The sequence below is a fragment of the Hippoglossus hippoglossus genome, chromosome 11, assembly GCF_009819705.1.
Source record: "Hippoglossus hippoglossus isolate fHipHip1 chromosome 11, fHipHip1.pri, whole genome shotgun sequence".
NCBI classification, from domain to species: domain Eukaryota; kingdom Metazoa; phylum Chordata; class Actinopteri; order Pleuronectiformes; family Pleuronectidae; genus Hippoglossus; species Hippoglossus hippoglossus.
This window is the reverse complement of record NC_047161.1, coordinates 20,301,312-20,326,584: the sequence shown is the minus strand read 5'-3', so window position 1 is coordinate 20,326,584 and position 25,273 is coordinate 20,301,312. Positions and strand designations below refer to the sequence as shown.

Here is a 25,273-nt window from a genome sequence, read left to right as displayed (position 1 = left end):
GAATGGGTCACTCACAGTGTGATTGACAGCTTGGGGGGGCTGGGCTTTAACAGTTGCTTCAGCATCATTCCAGCACCATTTAAATATCCACCCCTTACCTTGGGATTTGAAATAAATAATGCGAAGGAATACTCAATACTACTGTTACTACTCACGAACAATAACTTTTTTGTATCTATTCTGTTTTTCATTCTATTTAATCTATTATTGATTCTATTTTTTCTTCTATTCTAAAAGCACAGGGATTTTGCTGGGCCAGCACATTGGCAGGAAGAGATGACATCAAGGTAGCTACTTTTCTATTTCCCTTACGTTAAACATGAAGTCTACACACTACATCAGCAAAACATCTCTTGCTGCCACCTAAGAACATCAAAAACATATGTACCGAAGATTGGTCGCACCAACGACAGCAGGGAAGGACCTTGAACAGAATTAAAATGCAAAATCCTTTTTTAAGAGGCGAGAAGACTTTGTACTACACAGTTTGACATTGTGATAAAAACATTGTGCTTCAGTCGTGTGACAGTTCTGTGGGCTTATCCCTCCACTCACTTCTTACCCTGCATCACAGTAACCCACGCCACAACCTTTGCAGTCGCTGCAGAGGAACACAAAACAACAAACTTTGACATTTTACTTAAATAAGGAGAAGAGGCGAGGAGGATACGCAGCACAAAGAGGGAAACTTGCAATACTCGCACCAATGTGGAATTATGGTTGGTTTGTGAAGGCAGACACTGATATTAATGGATATGCTCTGTCAGGGTCAGCATTGTTATCTTAGCTTGTATTAAGTGGTACTGACTGACTGACTGATTTCTAAGTAATTTAAAGTTCCATGTGAGGTCCAACCATGTATCTGTCGGACCCAACCAACAATGTCCCGGATGCAGCTTTATTCTCCTGCTTCAGAGACTTCCTACCTTCTCCGGCGTTATAGGCGAGGATGGAGCGAGCTCTGGTCTGCTTTCCCTCCGTGTTTTTTCCAGAGCAGGTATGGGAGCAGAGAGACCAGGGGGTCCAGGGACTCAGGACACAGTCCTTTGGGCAAGGCACCTCGCAGACAACGGGCATGGGCAGGATGGCATCACGGCAGAGCTGTCTTTCCACATATTTACCTGCATGATGCAACAAAAATGACATGTTTTTAATAAAAATGTATATAAAACAAAAGACAAATCAAGGTTAAATGTGCTTCATGTTCCAATTCAGTCCACAAAAAGGCTGAAGATTTAATGAAGGACGTTTTTGTGCTTCTTTCTTTCTTTCTTTCTTTCTTTCACAGTAGGGGTGGGGGGTTAAATATAGAATACTGAAGTCAAATTCAAAGGTTCATCATTAGCATCAAAGTTAGAACAATGTATAACAAATGTTGACAAAGCATCACAATACAGTCTACCCAAGTACATATGCATGTGTGTGCTCCCTCAGGTTGTGGCATGTTGCTACACATTGAGAATTATATCTGTCCTGCGGATTTGCCTCCTTCTCCTGGAAGTATTTAGCTCACTGATATTTGGAATTATCTCACTGAATTCCTTTTTCCTTATTTCAGTGATGTCTCAACCTCACCTGTACAACACTGACCACATGTTCTATTTTGCAGTTGAGCCAAAAGCAAAGCAAGCAGAAAAATCATCAGAGAGCTCCTTATTGCACCCACCAAAGATAGGTTAAACCAAAACAAAACATGAACGTCTTTTTACATGATAACCAAAATACAGCTTACAGCTACACTGAGGAGAAATGTGATAATTTCCTAATAAATAGGTCTGAGCAGAGATTGTTGTGATAGTGAAATAATACTATACATAAATCCTTGTATTCTATTTATTAGCACCTGAAAATAGATATATACTCATAATCTGCATGTTTGAAGGTAGAAAAGCTAAAAGCAATCCTCATATTGTCCGATATGTGTTGCAATTTTTTTTTCAATCATTGCGATACTAATATCATTTCAACCCCTTGGAAACATTTTCATATGTTTGATCCATAATAGTGCTTAACTGGACATTAATACTTTAGCATATGCCACTGGGATAGTTCAGTAAGTCCAATAAGTGAGCTTTTAGTGTAGTAAATGCATGTTTAAATATGTAAATGCATGCATCTCTAAAAATGTCATGATCTAATGTGTTGCAGGCCCATACCAACAAGGAGAAATGTAAAAACAATGCTGAATGTCTGGTCCAACAGTTTGTCCTTTTCCTGCCATTTTCCTGCCCCACCTCATAGCCCTCTGAATACAATTCTCTTTCTGTTTCAATATACAACATCATAATTAGTCATCTCTTTAAGTGTTCAATGACTGTGAACGTTTTTGATTTGCAGAGACAAACTAAATACGCAGAGAGTTGTAGAATCATTTTACAAATAAAATACAAATAGTCCCAAATAGCTGTCACGTGAGTATTCATACTGGTTTCTATTTAAGGTCTTCTCAAGGACTTGCTTTTAGAGGGGTGGAGCTGTTAAGCTGCTGATGTGTTCCATATTGATCAAGATCTGCAGGCTGTCTTCACTCTCCATCCACCCCCATCTATCCGTTCCATGCCATTCCATCCCAGCCCATGCTGTCGCTGAAAGACCATATCTGAAAATCTCATTGTAAAGGAGAGGAAGAATGGCAACTGGTAAGTCGAATGACACGCCAGGGACCCCGGGGAAAACACAGACCCATTTTCATCAGGGGGACAACAAGAGATCAATAAAAAGCCAGTCAGGAGAAAACCCTGAGGGATGCCACATGGCTGGGGGAGAGGGGCAGCGTTGGTGATGGGGGACATATGGAGCCCTGACAGGGGTAATAGAAGACACCCATGTGATAGATACTGGAGAAAATCATTCAAGTGTCCGGCATCAAGTGATGGCTTCCATGGTGTCTTTTGTTAGTGGAGCACCACATGAGTTGACTCTCGTGCTTGGTGATTAAAAACACTGTGAATGTGAAAAAGTGTGGCTATCTTTGTCATATCTTTTCCCATTCAAATGAAAAGGGAAATGGTGTCAGGTATGTCGGTGGGTAGGAGTGCAGTGCACATCTCATGATCATCGAAAATCTGGCCGCAAAAATAAAAAATTTAGTCTGAAGGTAAGGGTTTCCAATGAGCTACCATTACAGTAGCTGCAGTACGACAGGAGAAACTCAGACACATGCCAGGAACAGGAACATCATTTTTGGGGAAATGTCAAAGTTAAGTCAAAAGAGGCCTTGTAGAGGAAGCAGGAAGGAAGTGGTTCCGAGAAAGCCCCTTATTTCATGCTGTTTAAAATCATTCTGCGAAGCTCAAACATCTGAGAAGCTCAAGCGATACCAGTTGGCCCTGAGCTCAGCAAGCAATTGAAGCGATCAAAGCGAGGAATTTTCTTTTTAATGTTACACACATCAGGCAAGTCAAACCTCTGTCTGAAACTGTGTTGATGGAAATGTACCCGATGGAAGCTGACATCTCCTCCATTCAACCCTGCCACATATGGAGGAGATTGCCTCTCATGCAGTCAGAGGTAATGGGGAAGAAAGGAAGACTAAATCCATGCTGACTTTGTGGAGCAGGCTGCGCTAATCTAATTTACCAATAAGTCTGATTCAACAGGGTGCCATGAAAGGAAACCCATGCACATCTCTTCGGCTGAGTGGCTCTCAGAAGATCGAAGGAGAGGAAGAAAGAACGATGAAGATGAGGTCACCTTGAGAAATACTTGGAGTCAAAGAACTTCCCTACTTAGTGATAGAGTGGAATAGGCAAAAGATCAATGAATATGTGAGGGATGTTAAAAGCATTAGCAATACTGTATAGGATGTGTCTTCTGTAGGAATGTAACCCATATGAAGATAGGACATAGGATGTGTCCACAAAGAAACGTGATCGCTCTGTCCCGCTGCTCCCACTTGTTTGCATGAATAAAAAAAAACAATAACCAAAAAAATAGGATAGAAGATGGTAGCCATCAGTGAACAGGTGTTATTGTGTTTGCTTATCAAAGGAAAGAATTGACAATTTTTTTTTTCTTGAAAGTTGGTTTGCGTCATTTTAGGTAATTTTAAATTGGATGATGTATGTTTGGGGTAATTAGTTAGTTCATGCTATAAAATCACTTGGTCAAGCGCCTGTGTTGGTGCAACATTTAAACAAAATCCACAATCACCTCTAAAAAGACTGGCTTTAAAAATGTCACCAGTGCAATGCAGCATTGCTTTATCAGGAATAGCTTGCCTTCCCTTGTACAGTGCAGGAAGACCATCTTTATTCACAGTCATTATTCACACTGTGACTAGCAACAGACTGAAGGAATTCAGATTCAGAGTAGAATGTCAGGATGTCAGCACAGACAAACAATCTCTCTCTCTCTCTCTCTCTCTCTCTCTCTCTCTCTCTCTCTCTCTCTCTCTCTTTGAGTTGCCACTAAATTTGATTAATGACACAATTTATGTTTTTTCTCCAACCTACCTTAGCACAATTATGAGAAATATTCACCGTTACAGTACCTTTCAGCTTATTTGCCCTCAGTCAAAACAGCCTACAAATACTCTCTTCTTTTACCTTTAACACTTAGATTTTCATGCTATATTTGTTAGTCATCTTTTCCACCCAAAAAACAAAATGTGTGCATTGTCGTCGCAGTTCAGTCATAAAACCCTTCCACGTCACAGACAGACTCCCCTGCGTGGCTTCTGGCAGCACTGTCAGCTGAGGAGTTAATCACAGCGAGCAGCAGTGGAGGTTGTACCAGCGTCTGGTAAAAAAAGGGTGTTTCCCTCACATGTAGCACAGCTGCTAAGAGAGTTTGAGGAGCAAACACAAACAAGTTGCACTGCTCTGCGTCACCGTGCCTTCTCCATCACCCCTCCTCATTTTCATTACAGGTAAAGTTGCAACCAGTCTGAATCTTTATGTTTTGTAGAACATCACCACACTGGTATACCACATTATTCTGTTCAATGACACACCTTAAAAGAACGACAGCCAACAACAGCTCTCTTACTGCTGGTGGCGGGGAGGATTAGTAATCAGTGCCACAGTGGTAGCATCGTACACTGCAGCCTGTGAACCTTGATGATAAGTATAATATGGAAACTGATGAACAAGCCCCATCTCTCTTTCACTCCCCAGAGCCCTCATTAGCAGCGACTGTGTTATGGTTCAGGAATCTACCCGCACTAGCCATATCCCCTCCCCCATAACATTTTTACCATTGACATTCTCAGGCCATTGTCTACTGGTTTTGTTTTGTTGTTTTGTGGTTGTTCCTTCATTGCAAAAAAATAATACGCCAACTACAAATAGCTAAAAATAAATATGTCTCGCAATTCATCTCTTGTCACAACATCACCTTAATATTACATCATACCACTGAAGGAAAGATTAGAAAAAATATATATCTCAAGACATTTTGCAACCTGCAGTTTTCTATAAAAAATGTTTACTTCCCCACAGGCTCTCCCAGGGAATATGTGTGAGTGACATTCAGCTTCCCTTTGATTTAGGTTGCCTACACTTAATTTGTCAAGAATGAACAGAAATGAAACAGAAAAATGTTTCAAAGAATCCCAGTAGTTTTCTGTTCCCACCTTCCCAGAAGACACAGAACATGTATTAAGGTCTTTTCCAGCAACATGCATTATTATTCCTTCCACTGCTCTCAGCAGAACCTCTGAAAGTTGGAGCTTCACTTCAGTACTAAAGTCCAACAGATTCAACTTTTAATTGGACCCAGTGGCACATGATGTACAATGCAGAGTAGAAAGAGCTCACTGTGTTTTGTTTACTGTCCCAACAACTTTTTACAGATGTGAAAAAAGAAGTCACACAAAAGCACACGGTGTATATAGTTTATAGCACTCGATTATCTTTTTCGTTTTTCCTAATATATGATGTGTTAAGTCAGGTATAATGTATATTGAACTACCTTTCTCCAGAAAAAGCTCCTGATTTCATTAGTCTCGTTGTTGAAAAAAATGAAAATGTAAAAGACTGTCTAACTCTGCACACTCAGGTAACTTTGAGTGTGTGTGTGTGTGTGTGTGTGTGTGTGTGTGTGTGTGTGTGTGTGTGTGTGTGTGTGTGTGTGTCCATGAAGAAGAGGAGTTATTGTCTTTAAACAATAAATAGGACTAACAAAATTAAACGTTATCACTGAGGAAAACAGAGGTGATTAAAATGTTTTCTTTGACTAAGAGGAGAGTAAAACTTTACCAAAAATAAAAAGATTGAGATTCAATAAATGTGACTGAAACTCGTCTTTCATCTCAGGACAAAAACTAATTCTCAAAATAGCTGAGAAAATTAACAAACGTGCCAACACTGCTTTCCTGGAGCCTCGCATTCTCTCACAGGAGCCCAGACGAAAGCAGCTACACAGAGGAACACAATGAAATTGCTTAGAAAAGCAGAAACAACAGAGCGATGTCTCCCCACAACTACAGCAATTACAATGATGGGCAATGAGCCAAGGCTACAGGGCCCACAGTATGATGGTTCAAAGGGAGGCCGAGCAACTTTGCAGCATTCAGAGCTGAGTAAACTCACACAGCACATTGAACACAACCTCCCAGCGTAACAGATCCCGTCCAGTTATCTGCTAATTGGCTCAAGGGTTTAAAAGAGTCACTTTATCAGGGCTGGTACATTTGCAGTTCCAAGCACCTGCATTTGACTGTAAAACACTTGAAAGTTTTCACCCTCAGGCATACAGTATATTTCATGAACAGATTATTGTGGTAGGGTTTAACGCCCTGAATGTGCACAGAAACAGGAAGGGTGATGTGTATGCTACAGTAAGTTCCATACTTATGTCACTCGATTACAACTTATAGATATATATGACAACTTAGAAAACCCCAGTGTTAAGAAAGATTAGCATTGTACGCTGCATAGAGATTTAGGGGCTTTATCTTTCGGAGGGCTATGAAAACGTGGCCCTTGTTAATATTGCTATTTGGGAGAGGGATAACTCACATGTGGCTCTCTCTGAGGTTTCTATGTTTTTTTCCCTGTTAATAGGTTTTTTTTTTGTAGTTTTTCCTTACTCTTGATGAGGGTTAAGGACAGAGGATGTCACACCTTGTTAAGCCCTATGAGACAAACTGTGATTTGTGAAACGGGCTATACAATTTGATTGATTGATGGCTTGTTGACCGAGTAGACTGCTGAAATGAGACCGTCACATGTACAAAGGATTTCCTACTTGCATCACCAGCTTGTACCGCCCTTACCGTTGCAACTTTCAGCTGTTGCACTTACTGTAGCCACACCGCCTGCATAGCGAGATAGCTTTGTCAACAGTGCGTAATCAATGGCCCAAGAGAGATCTACCCATTGTATCCTTTGCTACTTTGACCCAATCAGTTTTCAAATGCAGCCTCTGAAGGATGCAGCCCCTGAATTGGAGCATTTTGTGTTCTTCCATACATACTCAGCTTTTTGAGTTGCAAAAGATCTATGGCAGCTATACAGTATATTGCAAAATACCTTGCACAATGGGACCTGGATGGTGCACTCATAACATCCAAAAAGTTAAAAAAGTGTGAAACTTTGTAAACCCTTAATGCCACCGCTATAAAGCCATAGTGGAGATCCATGGAAAAAGGTGGCGGCTGATTAGACACAAGCTATTCCAAGACCTGAATAGGTGTTTTGTGTCATGTATCATTTGTCTACTCACCATCACTGTTGATACACTGCACTTGAGGGATCTGGGTTCCTGGTCCACACTCCTTCTCATTATCAGGGATGCACTCCTCCAGTTTAATCACCAGCCAGTCGTAGCAGCTGGGGTCTTCACACGGTATTGCCTCCACCAGGTGGGGGCAGTTCCCCATCCCGACCATTAGCTCATTGACAATCTTCCTCTTCCTCAGTTTGAAGCCTGTCGGAGAACAAAAGGAACCTAATGAAGTAAATGAACACAAACATGCCCACGCTAATCAACCACAGCACCCCCTCTGTGATCTGCAGAGCGAAAACCTGATGCAATCTGAATGTGTCTAACATGAAACAGTAAGTAGATTAACTTCACTCCATGGTCACAGTGTGCCTTGATGATGATAATTGTGATATTGTATTTGACGTGACAGTCCATTAAGTCTAAAGTTGACAGAAATTCTAAGAACTTCACATAATGACTTTTTTTTTCTTCGACTCTCAGCTTTTATCCAAAGTGAGTAATGCATGCAGGAATCCATTAAATCAGCTGGGGTTTGTTCTCGTGTGTGTCATTCCCTCTGCTCAAGGGCATCGGATCCCATGACCCAGGTCCTGAGAAGGGGGGAGGGTGTTAACTTCAGCCCAGCCAAGGTCACTCAGACCATAATCCACACTCCTGCACATGCCCGATAAGGCCGAGGAGCCGTGGTGTGCCTGCAGGACTCAGGTGGAGGCGGCAGAATCTCCCCTTTTCTAATTCTTTTTGTCCTCTTTCTCCCCTCGAAAAACCTTTATTTAATCAGGCAGCTCAGCAGAACATGTACCGCGATGTGTCTAGACCCATTGATAGATGTTTCATCTAAGAGGGGGGGGAGGGTTTGTATGAAGGAAGATGAGTCTTGGGGTGCAGGGAATTCAATTCTATCAGGCTTCACTCACTTGCCATCAGCAGGGTGTATTATGAATGGCATGGGTGCAAGATAACAGTGTAGCACATGCAGCTGCTGTCAAGGCTTGATGCTTCATTTTGACTCAAGACACATACATGAAAACAATCACATGTGATTCTCTATTACATGACATCAGCGCAGGATAGTAAGGATGTTCAATGATTCTCAAGGAAATGTGATAGTGAGGGTTAAGTTTAAAGGTAGAGGTAAAAACCTAAACTCACAATTTTGAAAGGGTATACTCTTCAAATCTCCAGTCTAGTTTTATCTTAGATCATTAACTGCATCCAAATTCTATATTAATTTTGACCATTTCACCACCCGAAGTGTTGCCCTGACATCCTTTCAAGTACGACTAATGAACATTAACTTCACGAGTTAGCAAAACTATAACATGAAAGGTGTGTCTACTATTTATTTTGAATCAATGGTTGGTTTCCCCGAATTCCACAAAGTAAAGTTAGAATTTATCAGAGTCAGCTGATTTACTAGCATCTAAGAAATTGTTTTCACTTTACATATATCAATGTTAGTAATAGCAGTAAAATGTAAATGCTACTCAATTGTTGAGTAGCATTAGGAGGGTTAGTACCATCAAACAGAGCGGAGGATGAACCTGTGCAACCTAAGACATTTCCTTGAATTCATCATCAATGTGCAATGTTGATAACTACCAAACATTTAGGCCACTCCTAGGATTACAGTGGCTTGAGAAAGTATTCCTCATATCCCACAACACCCGTCCATCAACGTCTGAATGAATGGCTACTTGGAAAAGGCTGATGAGCTGTGGAAGATCATCTAATCTGTTTAGTTGTGCCTGCTCGATTTTTATGTAGATAATAACACCAGGTCAAAGACTTGCATGAGACCTCAACGACTCTCCCTGAATGGGGCTATGTCCCAACAAATGTTTTTTACGCATCACTTTTGCTGCATTTGGGCCTGGTGTCCATTCTATAGAGACGGAGATTATTTGATTTATTTGTATTAATTCAAGGATAACATGACTGTGAGAAAGTTTTAATATTTCTTGGAGTTGTGAGCCCTGCATTAGAGCAAGCAGATGTGCCAGTGGTCAGAGGAGACACTACCCCAGGCCCAGCATCAAAATGCTGGGCCTGGTTAGAATAATCTACTCTACAGTAATGGAATCCACTGAGACAGAGGCTGTGGCAAGCCAACAGCTGTTCCACTTTTTAATCATGTAAATTGTTTAGGTCCACACTGGTGCAGACTATAATCATCTGTTTGGAACATGTTCTCATTTTACTGCTAAAGTTTAGTGTCTCGATCTCGGGTGCTAACCTGCAATGAGGCATAAGCAATATAGTTATGTGTAATGTTGCAATCTGTGTTGTCACTCGTTGTTATTGGTTGATCTTACCTCAGATGTAAAATAATGTTTGATCATTCTGTTTATCTTCAGTAATATGGTTAAAATGGCGTGTGATTTAGGTGCTTAAATGTAAAGGGCCTTAGGAGCCACCTGTTTTAGTTTAGCATGAACGGTTGTTTGTCTTTTCTGCATTTCTCTTTCCGAAAGAAAAAAAGAAGAGTGACTCTTTCTGTAAAAAAAATATTAAATCTATTATTGGTCACATTACTAAACATATACAGCCAGGTTAGACATTTGCCAGCTGTATTTGAATGACCAAAAGCTTCCAGATAGTATGCAGTACCTTTAAGCCCGATTTGTAAACCTTCAATATCACTAGCCACCATTACATAGCTACATAGCCAGTATTACCAGCTATTCACTTACCATGTTCAGAAAGCTTTATTCCATTTCTTACTAAGAGATGTATAAATGTATAGATGTATAGCATGTATAGCATGTATAGCATGCTAACCAGCTAGCTTGGCCTGGGTGGCTGCCCAACACCTCTCCTATTGTGAACCCTGTCCAGAGGGTATAAAAACCTCTTGGTAGTGAGTAGAGTAGAGTAAAGGATACCACCAGTAATCTTAAGCAAAGCTTTAAATTTTTTTTTCCCATTTTGTACCTGTAAGGTTAGGACTGCCAAACCAGCAACCCATAGAGAAAGAGAGGACAGACTCAATAAATAAAGAATAAAACAATCTAATGAATTAAACTCTTGAATATGTGCAGCACAAAACTTACATATAGCACCTTTCATCACATCCCACATGTTTTAAGTTACACAGCACATATTTAGTTGACCTTTTCAGGATAACTCTGCACTTTCCAAGAGGACTTATGAAACATTTATGATACGTCCACATCTAGCCAAGTTCTGTCAAAATGCAAATCCAATGTGTTCTTACTCTGCTCATTTTACAAATGTGCTTTAGCTTACTTGTGATGATATAGGGGAGACAAGAATCCCAGTGGTGGATGGATTACTAAATAGGCCAACAGGGCACAGGCCAAAGCCTCTACATGAAATGACTGTTAATATGTCTCGGAAAGTCAATCCTACCACCACAAAGACATTCACAACTTCTACAAAGAGATACAATATGAGCTCAAAGAGATGGAAATGAGCATAAAGAGATGGGATAAGACCACAAAGTAGCATTAAGGTGAGTCCATAAACAAACAAAAAGACCACAAAGACATGTAAACAACTACAGAGAGTCATAGAACCGCAAAATGGCAGAACATGGCAAAGTGGCATGAAGACATATAGAAACAGAAGAAGAGAACACAAGGAGACAAAAAGTAATGTCATTTTGTAAATGTGGGTTGTCTTGCTCCTATGTGGCAATGGTAGAGCACATATGGATTTGTACCCTGTATACCTGGACCTCAACAGGAGTTGGACATGCCAGGACCCTCATGAGTTTGCACCAGTGAGGCAGCTCATCCTTTCAGTCTGTGGTGACAGTAGCTTGACCAGCTTCAGTGTAAAGCTGTCAACTGTATCATTTTTGGACAATCATCAAACATTCATCAAACATTTTAAGTAGTCCAACTTTCCACAGAGGCTCATGATTTTGCTCGTCGATTATTGAGTAATGTCAATAGACCACATGTAGTGTCCAGAGTAGTAGGAATACATCACATCCAGCTGTATCATTGTATAACATTTTTAGAAACAAATATAAGTTGTTGACGTGTGATTATATTTAATATAAATGTATCCCATATAAACACACAAGCTTCGAGTTGAATTGATAATAAATAAATAAATAATGCAATTTAAATCCTGCTACTTGTCTTGACCACGTTGATTAGGGCCATCCTAATTAGATGCTTCAGCCCCAACTGTTAATAACACTGATCACTGGATGCTGGTCAAATCCTGGAAAGATCTGCTTTCCTCTGAAAACAGTAGTGACTCTAATCACAGCCAACTGATTCCCACGTTCAGTGCCGGATGATCAAAAGATTTAAAGCCAGGAGGAAACATTTTGAGTCCATATCTCTCTGTATAATGAGAGCCAGGATGCACAGACTTGAGGATGTGTGTGTGTGTTCATGTTCGCTTTACACAACACAGAGTAGACGACAGTGAGAGCATAAGTGGCTTAGTGAGCACAAGAGGGAGTGGGAGCGGATCCATCATTAAGATACATGGAGAAGAGTTTCCAACCATCCCTTTCATTTGAGGCGCTTCATTAAGGCAGAGTCAACATGCATTAGTCATGGCGGACGCCGCTGTTCCAGGGATAATTAAGGGCTGAAGCAGCATTCGTGCCCACCCCGCTGATGGAGTAGCAGAACCTGCCACAAGAGCCGACAAATATGAATAGGAGAGGATGATGCTTTGCTCCCACTCTACTTATTTTGTTTTTTAGTTTATTCTTTTTTTTTTAGTAGCAGCATCGTTTTCATTTGTTGCCAATGAGAAGAGAGTGTATGGGAAAAACTCTGCACCCTATTAACTAATAATATGGAGTAGAAGCTTTCTGGCCATTTTTCTCTATACTGAACTGTTTGGTCACAACCCTCAGTCAGCAGTCTCTTTGTAATGAACAGCCAATAGCAGCATGTATGAAATCGCACTCCTGCTTGCGTCAGAAATCTGACGTCTGAGACGCCCAATGTATTTATCATCCAAAGTAATTCTTTAAGTGAGGCCTTACCTTTCTTGGCTGCTTGATCTTGACAGTTCTCATAGGTGCAGGGACCCCAGGCACTCCATGATGACACCTCACACTCTACAGGACAGCTAATATGGCAGAGCTGGGTGGTGTTCGGTGAGATGCCCAGACACAGAATGCTGTCCACTGGTCGCAATGCTACGGAGACACAGACAGAATCAATGGCAAAATGTTGGAATCATGATCTGTTAAAAAAGATGGTTTTAATCGCATTTAAATGGATCAGGATACAGTAAAAAGAAAAAAGAACAGAATGTTAAAGTCCACACAGGACCACATGTTCAACTATTTTTGTCATTTATAACCATGCAAAAATTCCTTCAACTTAAATGGCCATATAGGTCCACTTACCCTCGAACATGACCTATAGGAGCAACCTGATTTCCCCTTTTCCCCCCACTGCAGACTTCATTTAACAATAAATATAACTATTGATAGTAATAAACTGCTTACGACATTTTCTTTAAACAGAAGGACAGTATTCCCTGCAAACACTAACAGTAGAATAACACAATTAACCTAGGTTGTGATCATATGTATTTCCTTCTGCACTATGCTCTTGCAAAATATGAATTTCTACCTTTTACATCAATACCTTACATTCACTTCCAAAACTGTAATAGACTATTTATATCCTGTGCAGATACTACATCATTCCATGTCCAGTCTTACAAACCACTTACCCAAGAAAAAAAAGACAGAAATGTTGGTTCTTTAGAAGAGCCCCTCAGATCCAATATCCCCCCCAGAAATAAATCCATTCAGTTAAAATCAAAGCCACATAAATGCAAAACTTTTAGTCACATCACCCCCCAGTGCCCCAAACTTCCAAAACCTTACAACCTTGAAGTTGTTCTCTTTTATTTTCCCAGCACAGCAGCAGACTTCCATTTGGCCTGATTCTCTGCAGACCTCAGCTCCAAACAGCTATAGGTGACTCTCTTCAAGGTCGTCAGGCTGATGAATCATTCTCACTGTGCCACAGCAGCCTCATCCACATGCAAATTACCTTCGCTTGGCCAAAGCTGCGTCCTTTAATAGCGTCACTTAAGTGCGTGTACACGTGGCATGCCCTTGAGCAGCCATGTAACACAAGAGCAGGTGATATGTCAAGTATTGTGACATGAAACGCTCTACTGGCAACTTTATATCGAAAGGTATTTTTCTTAAATATACTTTTGTGTTTATTTTTCTTCACAGTTGGTAAACGTGAGTTATGTTGAAAAAAATGAACTGGCTGATATAATTGCTTTTGGGATTGGGAATCAAGTGTCACTTAGGGAACTGTGGAATCCCACATAAAAAGAGCGCTAACATTTTGCTAGGGGAATTGAATAAAATTGGAAATTGGGAATTACACAAAATTAATTACATACATCTAAAAATGTATACTATCAAATGGTCACTTTACACGTAACACTCGTCATCTTCGTCTTTTTCATTTTCCTGCTTTCTGCGACAGCCTTCTGATATCTGTGTGTGCCACAGCCACGGCTGTGTAAAAGGTGTAATGTGACTTACACTGGACACATAAATCTGCTGCTTTTCATATTAACAGTGTGTTTTGGGTATGTCTCCATTGATTGTTCATACGAAGCACTTTGTGATTATCCTTTTAAGTCTATTTTAATGGCACATTGTATAATAGAGCCTCTGGAAAGACCTTAATAGGAAGATTGAGAAATAAATTTGCATCGGTGCATCTTTGCATGTTGCTTAAACAATCTCCAACATTCTTAATTATGGGATTATACACTAATTTGCATTTTATACAGTTACTCAAGCTATGCTGCCAGCTTTGTGCAGCTGCACTAAGGTAGGTAGTGTTTTGATCTAAATGCTGGTGTGAGTATGCCAACATTTTTTGTGCAGAATGTTACCAGATTTGTAAGAGAGCCATCATTGGTTATCATCACCATTAGAAGTTGTGTTTACCACGTTAGTTATCTTAGTTTTGGTTTTAATTTTGAAACAAAATCAGGCTGCCTTTGCACCCAACTTCAGAAAGATATAATGCATTTAGTTCTAGATGTATTTACTAATTCACAGGTTCCTATCCACCACCCTACATACAGCACCTGCACAGACCTAAGGTTTTGGTTTGACAAAATTGTATTATACAATATGGCGGGTATATTCCCCGATAAGTAGGAACAAACTTGGTGGTAGTTTTGGGCAATCTGAGGCCTTAGGGCATTTACCTTCTTTGCCAGGTTGCTTATCCTAGCTTTGCCAAGCTGATTTTATAATGGAGCTAGATGCCAGGACCATGCATTTTTTGCACCAAATTCCATGGCAACACATCTAATGCATTTTGAGATAATGCAATTTGTAACAATGAGAAAAGTCAATATTGTGGGAACCATGGATTTCTATAATGACTTTCTATCTAATTGTTGTTGAGATATCTCACTTTGGACCAAAATGGTCCAAGACATGTTTTGAACGTGGCTAAATATCTGGACAGGGCAGGCACTTCTGCTTTGTTCAGCCATGAGGCATCAGAAATGCTGATTGGCATAAAATAAATACAATGTTGTAAGTAGTTACCACATACCACTGGGAGGTATTAAACAGACAAATTGCAAATATGCCACTGCACTAACAGGTGCTGAAGCATCCAAATGCCAAGTGAAGAGTCGGACATGTCTTCTGATCATGTGGCTTCTTATCGTTTGGAGGACAATAGCCTCTTTGTTCTCCTCCTACCTCATACAATTTGAGCAGCTCTCCACAAACATAACAAAGGCTGATTAATGGAAATCTCCACACAGACTGACCTTGCTCAGGTAACTCTGTTGCCAGATGGTCTACTTTTCCCTGTGCTATTCCTCCAGCCACCAAATTAGGAACCTCCGAGGCCACAGCCCTGTAGCACCACATGCCAAGTGCCATCAATAATCTTACTCCCAGTTCTGTTCCTGCTGAGGATTCGAGACATCACAGTGGCACAGCTGTTGTACTGCATGTCACTGTTTGCTCCCTGAAGCGATATAATGATCAGAGCGAGTAGAGGAAATTACGGCAAACAGCTGATACAAGTTAAACTTGTGCTCACATTAACTGTTCAAATGTTGTTGTCTCTGAAAGAAATAGTGAAACTGGCAATAAAATATGTACCGAGGCAAATACATAGCTTCTTATGATAATCAAAAACCATTTGAGATTGTAACATAATAAACAGTGATGGCTTGAGCAGTAATCTTTGTGCAGGACTGAGTAAATCTTTCATTTTGTGAATAAATCTAATCAAGAACAAGCAGGAATACAGGGTGGTAGCAGCTTCTGGGAATAATGAGTGTTCAGAGATATTACTGCCAGACTATCCTATCGCAGTCTGATCATCCTTGAAAGCAAAATGATAAAATTACATCAGTGTAATTGGGCTACAGATTTCCTCCACTCATCACAATGAAATCACCCACTGCATGCTCTGATACAAGAACTAGAAAGTGATACAGTTGCTGTGGTCTTGATAAGAGCTTCCACACATTAAGAGATTCTTCAGAGTGCTGGTGCTGAAAGTGGCTTCGGATGAGTTTCCTCTGTTGACTTCAGGTGCTCTCAAAGGCAAAGGCAGTGGTCATCCAACTGCTCTCATGGATCCTCCAAGGATCCTAGTAGTTGTTTTTCCTCTTGTCTATCTACTGGCAATTTTAGATTGATTGATGTTCCATTACTTCAACAGTACATTCGATCTAAACATTTTGCATTTTAACTGAAGAAAGGAATAAACCTACTAAATGTCACAATCACAGCTCCTCAATGACATTAAAGCGTAGCAGACAGTTATCATTAAAGCAAAATAAATAAATAAAATGTGCTTAATTTTCCATATTCTGTTTTGAATTTGAGAATAAATGATCTTTAATTTATTTGAAATAAAAGCAATAAATTAATTAAATTGTTCAAATGATTATAGTTGAACCTATAATCTCTGTCTTTGTAGAATAATCAGATGCAGTATTTAGTCTGGCCATGAGGCTGTCACTTCTCTCACTTTGCCCCATGGATGGATCTCAGATCCCATTAGTTAACATAATAATATTTCTATCTCACTTGTCAAGTGGCTGATTTTGGAAGAAGAATTTCCACCTGCGCTCGTTGGGCTCAAATCAATAAACACAGCAGTCTTCTGACTTCAGTGGTACAGCCTGAGTCAAAAAGTACAATTAAACTGAGCCGGTCCCCATGGAGCGGACTTGCTTCAGTTGTGAATTCAATTTCATGTAATTATTCACTCCTCCTTCTGTGGGCTTAAATCAAAGTACACTCGTCCTAGCTTCTTCTCCCTGACCTCACATCAATTTTAAAACACTATTGTTTCATGTTTTCTACTCAAGCAGATGTTCTCTGATAATTAATGGTAACGACATTCCTTAGCAGATGATGCCATTCACAGGAGCTGCACATCAAATACATCCTTCACACAGCGGTTGCATACACTAATATAGAAATAATGAAGTTTGAAATCATTGATAATATAAAATGATCAGGTTCTAAGTAAATAAGAACAACCAGGTTATTTTCCCTTTTCTTGTTTTACTGCTACCTCCGAGTATACCACTGGTGAATGATGTGTTTAAACAAGTATTTTAAAAGGGGTTTTGAAGATATTTAGCAGACCAGTTACTTGACTTCAATCAGTTGACATTATGTTAACCACACCAAAATCAAACGATATACCGGCAGTGCTTTGCCCAGCAAATACACCCTCTGCTGTGAGGAAATTAGGTGAAGCCAACACACTAAAAGAGGGCAGCAAGAAAATGAGGAAATGAATATGTGGGATGGATAACGACTCTCATTTACATCATCCAGGTTGAGGAGTAGCTAAAATTATACATGACATTATCGCACAACAAAGACGGGGGGAAAAGAGGGAGGGGGCGTGATGCCGGGTAAAGCCTCTTCACACATTCCAATTTTCTTTCTCCTCAGTTTTTCTCTGCCTGCTGCTGTCCTTTTGTTAGTCACACACCTGAAAGCCGAATCTAGTCACCGTCATAATACCTTCATTAACGTCCCCCCTCAAGCCAAAAAAACACTCTCCAGAACAATTACATGCTAACATGCAGGCGGGGGCTGCAGGGCTGGGGGTGCAGCCGCTATTTCCTATCTCATCCTGACAATATGTAGGGGAACGGTGGAAATTGCGAGGTTCGCCGCTGTTAACAAAACTGTCCGTGTGCAGTCGTAATGCTGAAAGATGAAAGCGCGTGGTCTGATCTGAATAATTTTAAGCAGCAGACGCCAGTTCAGCCTCCCCAAGCCAGACGGGCTGAGACTTATTGTGTCGGTGCTGGATGAGCACAGGCATGCAAGCAGGCAACTTCCAGCCGATGCGCGCTCAGTAATGACACCGAATTTACATGAAAGCTCATATTTCATCTGCTATCATCTCCGTGTGGCTTATGCACACACGTTCACATTCATTTTCATATAGCTTAGTCCCAGATTTCATATTTAGAGGGAAACCACTTTAATTCTCATCTCTGCTTCACACATGAATGATAAAGTAGGGGGAGGACTCAGTGACTGTGTGCAGGCTGTGTGTGTGTGTGTGTGTGTGTGTGTGTGTGTGTGTTTGTGAAGACAACTCAAGCCTAAAAGCTCATATTGCCATCGCATGAGTGATGGGATATATAAAAATGCAAACTGTAATAACAACAATTATTTCTCAATATGGGATCAATAAAGTGCAGTATCAACAAAGCCTGGATCGTGAGACTGTTTACATTCGATTCCCCAATCTCAGGGGTCTCAGAGCAGAGAGAGGGGTGAAGTGTTTTGAAATTATAAAGCCAGACTATGCAGTGATTTATAAGTACACAATACAATCATTAACTGAACACTGTAGTGGATGGGGAGCCAGTTGAGCTCGGACCGAAGTGATGTGTTATTTACACCAAGTGTTTGTAAGAAGTCTAACTGCTGTATTCTGTGTTCATAAAAAATATATTTGTGAAGTAAAGCACATGTTTTCCTTCAAAATCTGACCTAATGTGCAAGGTTTCAATTTAGTGACAAGTATCAGAACCTGTCCATCTTCATCATTGGCTTTGCTTACAATATTTAGAGTCCCATAAAAATACTTAGATAAGATAATTGAGTTAGCCAACTATGTCTTGGTTAAAATGAAACTGCTGCTTTCCTTAGTTCAGTGCACCACATTTTAAATGTGCAAGTGTAGGAGAAGTCATGGAGAGAGTAAATACAGCAAAGATTAATTCAACACCAAAGGCAAGAGTTAATTGGCCACATTTGATTTTGGCTTCTATTCTTTATGATATATAAAAAGCAGCCATGTCCATTTCTTTGCTTCAAGTCAGTGTTTAGTTTATACAAATCTTTCAGGGTTTTTCATTGTTTTTTTTCCCATTGTTTTTCAATGACAATGACACAAGTGCTCTCAGTAAACAAAACTATTAAAACAGGAATCAATCAATATTGCGTTCACATTTGGACTGCACGATATTAGGAAAATATGCAATAACTTTGTGGAATTTTGCGATGACGATATGACTTAAAATGACGATAAATAAACAAATTCTTAAATATACGGTGTTAAAGTCTTTCTGCTTTGGGTTCGCTGCTAACATAGACCCCATACAGTGAGTAGCCTATGCACACACTGAAAAAAAAAGAAAAAGGAAAGCATTATTTCCATTCCAAAAACAAAGATTTCTACCTGGCTACGGATGCAGGGCCAACAGACAGCTCCACCGCCCGAGGGAGAGGGCACACAGCCCGGCCACAGAGCCACTAAGTCCGGGGGAGACACCCACAGAGCCATGCACAGCTCACTAAGTCAGCTCACAGTGATAATTTGGGGTCTTTTCATTCAGGTTTCGACCGTAAAAAAGTTATGTTTTACAGTCTTTACTGGCTCTGTCAGTAATTTACTGCTCCTCTCTGTGTCTCTATTATTGGCGCTGTGCCCTGTGCCAACAGAATCGAGCCAAACCGAACGCGCTGCCATCTCCTCCAGCTCTATACATTGACTAAGTTTACAATTTGTGTTGTTTTTACCCAGTCTGAGTTTACACACGTCTACGATTACACTGTTTCTGTGTGTGTCTGCGTGTCAGCGAGAGGAAGAGAGCGAGCAGGATGGGCTGATGAATGCATGCCGCTCTGGAGATAGATTTAACTCTTAAGAAAAGTATCGATCTTTATGTATAGATCAGTGTTGATATTGTGGCGTATGTGTCAGCAAGAGAGACGAGCTGAGCACAGCTATGAGGAAGGATTTTACACATTTAAGAAAAGTATTGATCATGATGTGGTGATCAGTGTTGATCTTGTGGCGTCATTTCAAACAAATCAACGTTTGAAATGTGTTCAAGTGTGTGTCTCTCTGTGTGCGCCCACGCACAAGGGAGGGAAAGGGAGGGACAGAGAGAGAAAAAAATTGTGTGTACGCATACGCGAGTGTGCAATGTAATATCGCCCTTATCTTAAAAACCGCTGTTACCTTTCCCTCAAACAAAATACCAAATTATATAGGGGAAAATAACTGTGAAAAGAATGTGTGCCTGTGGTTGTCAAAGAGACCCGGTGACCGAGGAGAATACACGCAGATGGCGTCAGTTTGTAGCCAAAGCAACACCATTTGAAAGAATTTTTTTATCTGGCAAAGTGAAAGCAAAATGTGAGCCCCATAGCGTTAGTTGAGTGTCATTTAGATGTATCTCCATCCTTAATGTGGCATATCTAAACTGTGAGAAAGGAAAGGTCACCAAACCGCTCACCACCCGCTGTCGGCCTCCACAGAATCCGTCCAGCAAAATCACAAACAGATGCAGCAACACACCGGTGGACACTTATGCAGACGTAGAAGTAAAATGTAAAGTATGACTTGAGACATTTGGTCTATTAACTTTTTTTTTCTTTCACGTGTTTTTAAACAAAGAAATCAATTTATTTAGTCAACACTGGAAGATATATTCCATGACGCTCAATAAATGAACCTGCTCAAAATCTGTTTGTATATAAAACAATAGTGAGTAGTGTCGTAGAGACACTACTTGGAAGGCATGCTGGGATGGAATTTACCTTCTTTGCTCCTGAGTGAGCTGAGGTTGGGTAGTGTATCAGTGCTGGTTTGGACACAGTAGACCTCCCGCGTCTGAATCCCGCCTCCACACAACCCTGTGAGGTTTACACGCCGACGGTCCTGTTGGCTCAGCAGCACGTCCACCCGGCACTCCGTCCACTCTGTGGTCTTCCAGCTGTATCTGAGGCCAAAGGTGGAAACAAGAAGAGTTTGTATATAGCTTGTACGGCCCATACTATTAACATACTAGAATAGAGTAAAAAGAGTCACATCTATAAGTGTTTATTTCTAGTGTTGTGGAAAGGAGAAAGAAAAAAGAGGAAGGGGTGGGAGATCTGTCATCGTGTGTTGAGTTACTGCCATACAGGCTATTGACTATTGGTGTGTTGGTGTGGTCCAAACACAATTCATATTGACCACAGGCATATGTGAAACTAATGCTGTCAGATCAAATGATATTAAGCTTCATTTCCTGTGACCTGGCCGAGCATAGATTCAATTTGTAACTAAATCAATGGTTACATCTGTATACGTTTAAGTGCTCATGGGCATCTGGTTTTACCTTCAAAAGCACTTTGAACTTTATAATTTAATTTCAATGTAATTATGATCTTAACAAATGCATATATATAGACCTTTCTCACTACATTGTCAAACGCTCAAAAAAGACTGAATTCAATGTCATGTTTATACACTATATTTTGTTTTCCATCTTGAGATTACACATGCTCAGCCACTCCTCACAATGTGTTCATGGTGATCCGACACATACCAGTTTGTTAGCAAGCATAACCAGGAAGAGCAGTGAGTTTACAGCATTTCTCAATGTCCGAGTTTAGTAAAAAAAAAGGATTATTAAGCAAGGTATTTATCAGCTCCTCCATGAGCTGCCAATGTTAGCATGCCAGGCTAACACAAGCTTGGTGCTAATGTTGGCACCATTTGCCAGCTAGATTTAAAAAATCACAGATCAAAAACTAAAAAAATAATAATAATATGGATTGTGTTTGTTATTTACTTGGGATTGTGGTGAATTTTCTTTTTTTATTACAGTACCAAAAGATTTTGTGAACCTTTTTGTCAGCAGATCTCCTATTGAGACAAGGAAAATGTCACAAAATTTGAAAAAAATAAGGATTTTCAGCATTTTCTCTCACACGTTTTTATAGAATCATAAGAACTTTAGCAAGTTTGACTTTTCTTGATAAAAAGCCATTTATCTATGGCTTATTGGTTAAACATTAAACTGGCTGTGGCCTAGGGGCTAGAAGTGGTTCCCTCTAACCAGAAGGTTGGCAGTTTGATCCCAGTCTTCCCCATTCCACATGCCAAAGTGTTCTTGGGCTTGATACTCAACAAATGCATTATAAAGCCTTCACTCCACCTACCTGTAATGTAACTAATGTAATATGTTGACTAATGTCTATCTTTAATAATCGAATCATTATACAAATAAATTAACGTGAATTCCTGAAAGTTATTCGATTATCACAAACAACTTGTTATTATTGTTGTTAGTTTTTGTATATAGCTCACAGTGCCAATGGCTTTTTGCAGGCACTGAATAGCATTGGTTGTGGCTGAGTGAATCGCAGTAGCAAACATTGTTAGAAAGACTTTTTGTGTTGTTGACCTTAGATCTCTGTTTACACTGCACCTCGAGATTTGCAATTCATCCAGACTGTCCACTGAGTGCTCTCCAAGACTCAATTTTTAAGCAGAAAGGAGGTTGTTAATTGCATCGGCTATTCACACACAGGGTTTGTGTGTGGTTACTGAAATGGCAGCAGTCTGCTTCAGCAATAAACCATTGCAGTTTCCACCCTGAGGTCAGATAATGTAACCCCCTGCCTCCATCTCAACTGATAATGGAATTCATTTGAGGTCGCCAATGAAAGGCTCCATATTCATGAGTGAGGTCTCTCTGTGTCTCTCAGAACTGCTGCGGGACAATGAGGCCCCTGGGAAAGCACTGCATCTTGGTGCTTTAAGTTGCACAGATGGGGTCACTCAGACAGAGCAGGTCTGCAGCACTGTGGACAGAAGTGCTGCTTCTCTTTCTGCTGTCAAAGAAAAGACCGCAGCAGTTGATGGACATTGATTTCCTGTTGTATATGGGTTATAGAGTTGAAGTAAAAACAGAACTTATAGATTCTGTTCCAGGGGTCAGGAAACCTCAGTCAAAATGGCATTGATGTTTGTTTATGCAACAAATTATTTTTTACGCATATTCGGTAGTATGTCATGCAGGTTACTCCACTTTGACCCTTATTTAGAGGCCTTGGACTTTTACAAACACCATTTCCCAACGTTACCAGTCACCATTACCTAAATTATTATTGTAATGGATAGCTTAAATTCTAATACTAGGCACGGTTAACCTAAGGAATTTTTTCAGAAAAGAGTCCTAACCCTAACCCAATCCCTACATTTACATACAAGAAAATATTCTATTATTTGCCCTGATTCTGAAAAAGACAATTGCCCTATAATGCTGTTAAAATGGCTATTTAAATTAATATTCCACCAATATTATCATCAGTTATTGCATATTCTTATGTATTGATTGACTGTTAACCAAGTCTGTCATAATGTTTAATAATTGATATATTTTTTATCCAGAAATGTGGGCTTTTCTAGACCTGCCTTGAAAACGGTCTTGTTGCCTAGTGGACAATGCACAGAAACTCAAAGGAAAGAGACCTTGTTTCGCAAACTGCCATATGTCCAAAGATATATGATATAGATACATGTTTTAATCAGGAACGGTTTAGTTTGGAAAAAGGTCAAATCCAAAACATCCAAACTATGCTGTTTAGATGTAAAATTCAGAATATGGTTACATATAGAATAACAGTGACAACAGTTGGCCTGGAAATACATGTAGCATCAGGGCTTTGTCTTTCTTCATAAAGCATCATTGTAGTACAAATCGTCAAAGCTCAATTTAACAACTTTACCACTGGGTATGATCACATCATTTCATCCACCTTTCACAGCTAATGAACCTGACCTGAGGAGGAACTTAACGGGTAATTGGCAGACGTGTCAGGATGGGACACCAGAGAGACAGAAGCCAGACATGGCAGCAGCTTCCTCTCTGACACTCCATTTGTCTATTCCTGCTGGCACCGAGCCAGACACAAGCCACCGCACATGTTACCCAACAACAGGTATCGTCAAGACAGATTAGTTTATGGTTCAGGTTACTTGCTAATATAACTACCAATGTCCCTAATAAAATTTATAAAATTGTAATTTGCCATCTATTGCTTAAAAGCTAGGCTCCCTGGTAATGTCATCCTCAGACAAGTAAGATGACATGAAATTAGAAAGAAGAGAGAAAAGCCCAATGCTGTGTTCACACCAAACGTGGTACAAATAATCACAATCAATACAAAGACACGAATAGGCACACGTTTCAATCCCTTGTGCCAGGCAATGTAAATTATGCAAATGGTGCGACTTGATAGACATGTAGATGCAAAATTCACATCTATCGCTAGAGTTGAAATATTTTTTAACTCAAGCAAAATGTTTGTGTGACCCGATGTCACAAAAGCCAATTAGTGGCAAGAATGAAACTCATTGTACTCAGGTCCAGGCACCAACCCAAGCTAGCAGGTCATCAAACTGGCCAATGGTCAGTTTTTACTTGTGTGGAAGACATGTTAAAAACATCTTTTCAATGTGTTTAATTAAGCAAAGAACGTTTTCGTCCATAGCTTTGTTGCTCGGTGACGCCTGTAATCTATGGTGGGACAAGCTAGTGACTTTATAGGAAGACCACACCGTCTCATTTCGGTTCAGCCAACACAGCCATTGGAGGATGCAGCCAAAGTCGTTCTCCAAAGGATGCGGCTGCTGAATTGAGACACAGGTCATGTTGACCTGTGACAGGCTGTGATAGGATGGTCAAATAAGGCAATTGTGGAGTCATAAATTCTTGTCTTGACTTGACCCAAGCCTTTAACAGACTACATATTGGTAGCATGCCATCTTTCACAATGTTCATGACGTCAAAGACGTGCCAAGGACTGACTGGATGTTGTAAGAATTTAAACACAGAAATTTACATGATACTGGCTGTGTGGTTTCTTAAGGACACGTCACAAAGTCAGTGGCAGTGTTCAAAGAATGAGCAGGTGCAGCTTGTCCTCTCACTGTAGTCTAAATGAGATAAGTGAGTGTTTCACCTGGAGGACTTTTTCAGTTATAAGCAGTGATTTAAATCGTTCATATGCACACAAGTAGAAAATCGTTGAAGATGCCCTCTAAAGACTCTTCAGTTAATGGGAAGGTTGGTCATACAGTGGTTAATTTCCTTCAGGCTAAATTTCTAGCATCACAAAGTCAAATTTCCCTAATTTCATTCAACTGACAAAGGAGAAATATTAATATGAATAGATGGCAGACATGATGATAATATGTGCAAAACACTTTGGTGCAGAATACCTAAGCCTCCCATCTCCAATCGGAATACTCCCAGCCAACACAGCAGCAGGTATCCATGTCTGAGTTCATGGTGAGTTACACTGTTTTCA

General features: G+C 40.2%; 1 protein-coding gene across 1 annotated transcript in view; it reads right to left on the bottom strand.

The window, feature by feature from the left end:
- thsd7aa (thrombospondin, type I, domain containing 7Aa) overlaps positions 1-25,273 on the bottom strand; it is a 137,985-nt gene that overhangs the window by 43,644 nt on the left and 69,068 nt on the right. The window contains exons 4-7 of the mRNA XM_034600231.1: positions 20,729-20,910; positions 12,653-12,808; positions 7,669-7,872; positions 927-1,121 (exon numbers count right to left, since the gene is read on the bottom strand). Of these exons, the coding sequence (XP_034456122.1) occupies positions 927-1,121; positions 7,669-7,872; positions 12,653-12,808; positions 20,729-20,910 (737 nt within the window). The remainder of the gene's footprint in view (positions 1-926; positions 1,122-7,668; positions 7,873-12,652; positions 12,809-20,728; positions 20,911-25,273) is intronic.